Consider the following 5,676-nt stretch of genomic DNA (forward strand, 5'->3'; position numbering starts at 1 on the left):
CTTCGAACAGAAAGGAATGGCTGCTTGCTTTATGCTGGATTTGTTAAATGAAATAGCAATTTACAGGCTTCTTGCTCGGGGTGTAAAGGTCGGGGGGGTATTGGTTCCATGTCAACAGAAAATGGGGATTCGCTTATCTGCGACGTATATTAGCCCCCCAACAGTTTTTCTCAACCTTATCACTATTTTATGACATAGAATCATTTGCGAAGTTTTTGAGAAATATTTCTGCACATTTCTATATATAAAGACTCTTTTTTACATAGTTTATTATTTATTTTTCATTTGAAATACTTGTTACCATGTAGCTGGAGATAATTTTGAGATACAAGGTAACAGTAATAACGATTATCATTGTTAACTATTTTTGGTGAATAAAAAACCAAATCAAATTGATACTGAAATTTATATTATCCCAGCAGGGTTCCCAGTTTGGTGGTTTTCCCACTAGATTTGGCTGGTTTTTTCTTGGTTTAGCGGGAAATTTTGCATTTGGTGGGAAATTTGGCTGGTTTGTGAATATGTGCTTCAAAGAATACTATTATCAGTAAAAAGCAAAAAATAAACCTGCTAACAACTATGCTAATGCAGTTTTATTCTACAAGTATACTAAAACACCTGTTTTATTTAGTTTCGTATACTCTTTCAGTCTACTTGACTTACCATTTCTATAATTATTTGAATTTAAATGCCTGATGTGTTTCCAGCCACGCGGCCGGTCCAACAGTAACTGTCCACTGTCCAGCTCAGTATCACTCACTGTGAGTCTGTCAGACAGATAGTCGATTTCTTGACCCTCCCATTATCTCCAGTGGAGGTATGTAGCGATCAGTTCTTGACAAGAACTTGTAAATGAAGTGTAGGGTTGTTTTGTATTGTGAGCAAGGATGTGTGGCAGTGCTGCTTCTTGTGTTACTTACGAATTTTGAATGCCCGTGGTAAATTATCAGGAGCTGGTGGTAGGCCTACAGTTATCCTACTTCAAATAATTATTTTGCTATGGTTAATTTTCACTTACAATTACGTTCACCTTACTTATAATCATGTGATTTTATGATCAGTAGGTGAAGTTTGTTAATATTTGTTTTATTTTACTACTGGTTATAGATCGTGCAGCCTGTGACCATGTTATATTATATATTAGCATCCATGTGTGTTTATGAGCATATGGTAAAGACCATACAACTGTGTTTGTGATCATGTGCTTCTAATTATCCTCATAATTTCATGTTTATGAATGATATCGTCGTGTCTGATGTTTTAGTTACTGGGCATGTTGTTCAATGGTTGTCATTACCAACTTATTATATAGTTGTGTTTATGGTCGTGAAGCCTAATGGTACTGTACATAATCCTACTGTACTTATGATTGTGTTGAATGTTTATTAGCATTCGTGTGGCGTTTAGAGAAATGGGTTATAAGCAAAACAAGTAGTAGATACTTTTCTCAACTGAACACAATCGTCTAGAAATCACAAGAAAATTAGGAAAAGTATGTAACAATACTAAAGGGGTTAATATGGACAGGTGTTGGTAGGCTATTTATTATCCATTTTTGGTGATTCTTTGGTATAATTCAGCATATCTACTTACTGTTTGAAAGTATTATTTTTGTATGTAGCCTACATAGCCTGCATTTTTCCCTAAGCCCATTTATAACTTTACTAGTTTATAGATAACTAAAGTTAATGCCATCTTAATACGGAAGAATTTTGAGAGGGGTATCAATCTTCATATTAGCTTAGTTACTCATTTAGAAAAATGGCAGTTTTTTCTTACTTTGCTAACCTTCATCCTTATGTGGACTAGCGAATCGCCTCGAAATATTAAGCAGAGAAAACCGGCTCAGTTATAGGGGCACTTATAGAATTATTGTAGCCATATATTCCTACACACACGCACACTATATATATATATATATATATATATATATATATATATATATGCACATTCAGTGCATATAATTTTGGTCGGTTTCAGACTGCTTGGAATTCACAGTGAACCGAAGGACCTGAAGCTGACAATGGGGAAATGGGCAAAGTATAAGCAGAACTATAGTAAAGAATGGGAATCTGATGATGAGTTAAAGTCCTGGATTACACCATGCCGAGTTGACCAGTCACGTGCAACCTGCAAGTATTGTAGGTGTGACATCAGAGCTCACTACAAGGACCTATTGGATCATGCAAAAACCCAGAAACACATCAGAACAAGTTCAGTTGAAGTATCACTAACAAAGGGACAAAGGAAAATTGATAGTGTGTTTAAAGCATCAACAAGTAAGGGTGAAGATGTGAAGGCTACAAAGATTGCAGAGCTGAAACTAGCCACTCACATTGCCATCCACTCTCCACTCTCATTATCTGATCATCTAGTTCCTGTATGCAAGAGTGCTTTTCCCGACTCAGGTATTGCATCACGGATGAAGATGGGCGCCACAAAGTGCACAGCTCTTGTCACTCATGTTCTGGGACCCACACTCTCAGAGAAATTAATAGAGGATATTGGGAACAGCAAATTTAGCATCTTAGTTGATGAATCCACTGACAGTAGCAAGATGAAACACCTGTGTGTTGTTGTGAGGTATTTTTCAGAAAAACAAGAGTCCATCATCACACAATATCTTGGGCTGATTAGAATTGAAGATGCCTCAGCAAATGGTCTTTACACTGCTATGAAAGAGTTTTTCAAAGTAAAGCACATACAAGAGGATAAGTGCATTGGATTGGCTTGTGATGGAGCCAGTGTGATGGTGGGTAAGCATAATTCTCTATACTCCAGGTTACTAAATGATATTCCACACCTCAAGTTGGTACAGTGTATGTGCCACTCCCTGCACCTTGCTTGTTCCAAATCAGTTGAGGTTCTTCCCAGGCAGTTGGATTACATAATTAAGGAGACACACAACTGGTTCAGCTGCTCCCCCAAACGAAGAGAAACATATGAGCAACTGTATCAAACCATTAATGATGAGAGCCCTCTACAAATCCCTGGGTTGGCAGACACACGTTGGTTAAGTCGGTTTTCTGCTGTAAAGCGAATCCTTGACCAGTGGAATGAGCTGAAGCTCCACTTCCAACTTGCTGCATCCAAGGAAAAGTGCTACACGGCAGATTCTCTCGCCAAGATGTACAATGATGAGATCAACCTGCTTTTCATGAAATTCCTTCTCCCTTTGCTGGAAAAATTCCAAACCATGAATCTGAAGTTCCAGGCACAGAATCCAGATCCTAGTAAGCTTTTCAAGGAACTCAGTAACTTTCAATGTGATATTATGTCAAGAGTTGTGAATCCTAACAGAATGAGTCAAAAGACAAACTGGGAAGACCACATCATGCACACTGATGCTTGTTTCTGTGGTGCTGAGTTTCAGATGGCATGTTCTGCATCTCAGCTTCCAGAAGCAACCAAGGCTGATATTAAGGAGAGGTAATACATGTATTGTTTATTAGTCTTTAGCTTGTGACAAATACAGTAAATCAATTGCAATTTATTTTGATAAATTAAACAGAATTGAAAACAATATCAGTAAAATAAATGCTCAAACAATACCATTTTTTCTTTCATAAAAAGGAGGTAGAAATAAAGTGTTTCTTCTTTTCTAGGTGTAGGCAGTTTCTCGTGGAAGCAGTCAGGGAAATTAAGAAACGAGTGCCTGTAAGTGGAAATCATCTGGAGTTACTGAGCTTGCTGGCACCAACAGACATCAGTGAATTGTCCTTCACCAAGATCGTTCCAGAACTCAAAAGAATGACTGAATGATATGTTGGAACATTAGAGAACCAGTGGCGTGCTAGAAAGTTTCTTGCAGCACCTCCATCAGTCATGTGTGACACAGTTAAATATTGGATTTATCTTCTGAATAACAAGGACAGTGCAGGGAATCATGGTTTCAGGGAGCTTGCTGCAGTAGCACTATCTCTCTTAAGCTTGCCCATTGCAAATGCTGAGTGTGAACGGGTATTTAGCCAGGTAAATATATTAAAGAATGATCTCCGCAACAGATTGTCGACTGACACTTGACAACCTGCTGAATATCCGCTTCAGTGTGAGAGGGCATGATAATGATTGCTGTGAAAGCTTTCACCCTGGTAACAAGATGCTGGAGAAGTTTTGTTCCGATATATATGAGTAGCTTGAATTAGGTTCAGTTGCTCCATTTTTTTCCAGCTGATCCTCGAGAATCGTAAGTTTGGCACAACTACATTACTATCACCTGCGTAACTTTTTTTGATCTCGCGTACTTTTAATATTTCGCGGTGGTGCCACATTTACGATTCTCGGAGACCAGCTGGAAAAAATCGAGTTTAGTAGAATTCATTTCAGTTGTCACACAGTTCAAGTTTTTTTTCCCTTTCAGGATCACATTTTGTAGAAGACACTTACTTATAATATAATCTTTGCAAGGTTAATTTAAGTGGGCACACGTTTTATCAAAGAACTGCAAAAACATGGAAAATTGTTTGGCATAAGCAAGATAAAGAATGTAGGGTACGAAGATTTGTTTAATTCATACCTTTATGTACTTTACTAAACACGCAGTCAGAAAATGACAATGAATATACTTATTACAAGCTTAAAACTGGTTTTGTTGTGATTTTTGCTCTTTCCAGTGAAATTCACGTAAAAAGTTTGGTGGTTTTTTGGCTGGTTTTGAGAAAATTCTAGTGGGGAAAGGTGGCAACTATCTGGGAACCCTGTATCCCATCTGTGATGAAACTTGCATCTGCCATGATCTGCGTTATATAGTGATTATGAAACCTTTTCCTCCTTATGGTAATTAATGTTTTTCTCTCTCCATACTTAGGAAAATCCAAAAACGTACTAATTAATCATCCACAATCCATGCCTGAACTATTTCCGATCTCTCTCTCTCTTTTCATTGTTCCTCATAGCTTCATCACTATTGTTTCTTTTATCAAAGAGATGGTTTTGTAAACTTACATTATTATTTTATTTATTTGCTCAAAATTTCACAAGTGTTTTAAAACCCACATATTCGGTTTGGAATGATGGTAATAAGTGTGATTCATCTTGTCTTTGTGAAGTATGTAAGGACTGGTCTGATGAGCAAACGAATAGTTTTGTGTAGTGTCAGAAAATGGCTGAGGTCTTTAGACTGTGTACACATTTAGGTCTGGACATATGTCTGCTCTATCTTCTTCTTCTTCTTCTTCTTCTTCTTCTTCTTCTTCTTCTTCTTCTTCTTCTTCTTCAGGTGTTGCTTCTCTCACTCCTTCAGCCAGCGACGGACCGGCCATTTGGAGAAAGGGGACTTTTCCCCTTGGGCCGTGGTTAAAAGGGGCCTGTGGACCGGTCTACAGTAAAAAAAAAATTATAAATAAAAAAAAATTAAAATAAGAAATAAAAGTTAAAAAGAAAACATAAAAATATGAAGAATAAGAGAACAAAGAGAATAGAATTGGATAAAAAACACAGAAAGAGAGAGAGGGGGGCGGGACATGAATCTCTTCGCCAGCACACCTTAATGCAGCCATTGCAAGAGAGTAATCTTGTAATGTCCCTATAAATGGTTGTTCCGATAATTTTATCAACATTTTCTGTAAGCTATCGTTCATTAACCATCAGCCAGTATACAATAAGCTATCTTTTCCATTTCATTATTGCTAACTGGTTGGGCAACACAGTCAGAATTCTATGATTATACAGTCACAC

General features: G+C 37.4%; 1 protein-coding gene across 1 annotated transcript; it reads left to right on the forward strand.

The window, feature by feature from the left end:
* Nucleotides 1-1,644: 1,644 nt before the first annotated feature.
* LOC136829674 (SCAN domain-containing protein 3-like) lies at nucleotides 1,645-4,632 on the forward strand. The gene is made up of 2 exons (XM_067088481.1): nucleotides 1,645-3,429; nucleotides 3,606-4,632. The coding sequence occupies exons 1-2, from the start codon at nucleotides 2,024-2,026 to the stop codon at nucleotides 3,760-3,762; spliced, it is 1,563 nt and encodes a 520-aa protein (XP_066944582.1). The 5' UTR covers nucleotides 1,645-2,023; the 3' UTR covers nucleotides 3,763-4,632.
* The last annotated feature ends 1,044 nt before the right edge of the window (nucleotides 4,633-5,676 follow it).

This window comes from Macrobrachium rosenbergii, chromosome 45 (genome assembly GCF_040412425.1).
Source record: "Macrobrachium rosenbergii isolate ZJJX-2024 chromosome 45, ASM4041242v1, whole genome shotgun sequence".
In the NCBI taxonomy this organism is placed as follows: domain Eukaryota; kingdom Metazoa; phylum Arthropoda; class Malacostraca; order Decapoda; family Palaemonidae; genus Macrobrachium; species Macrobrachium rosenbergii.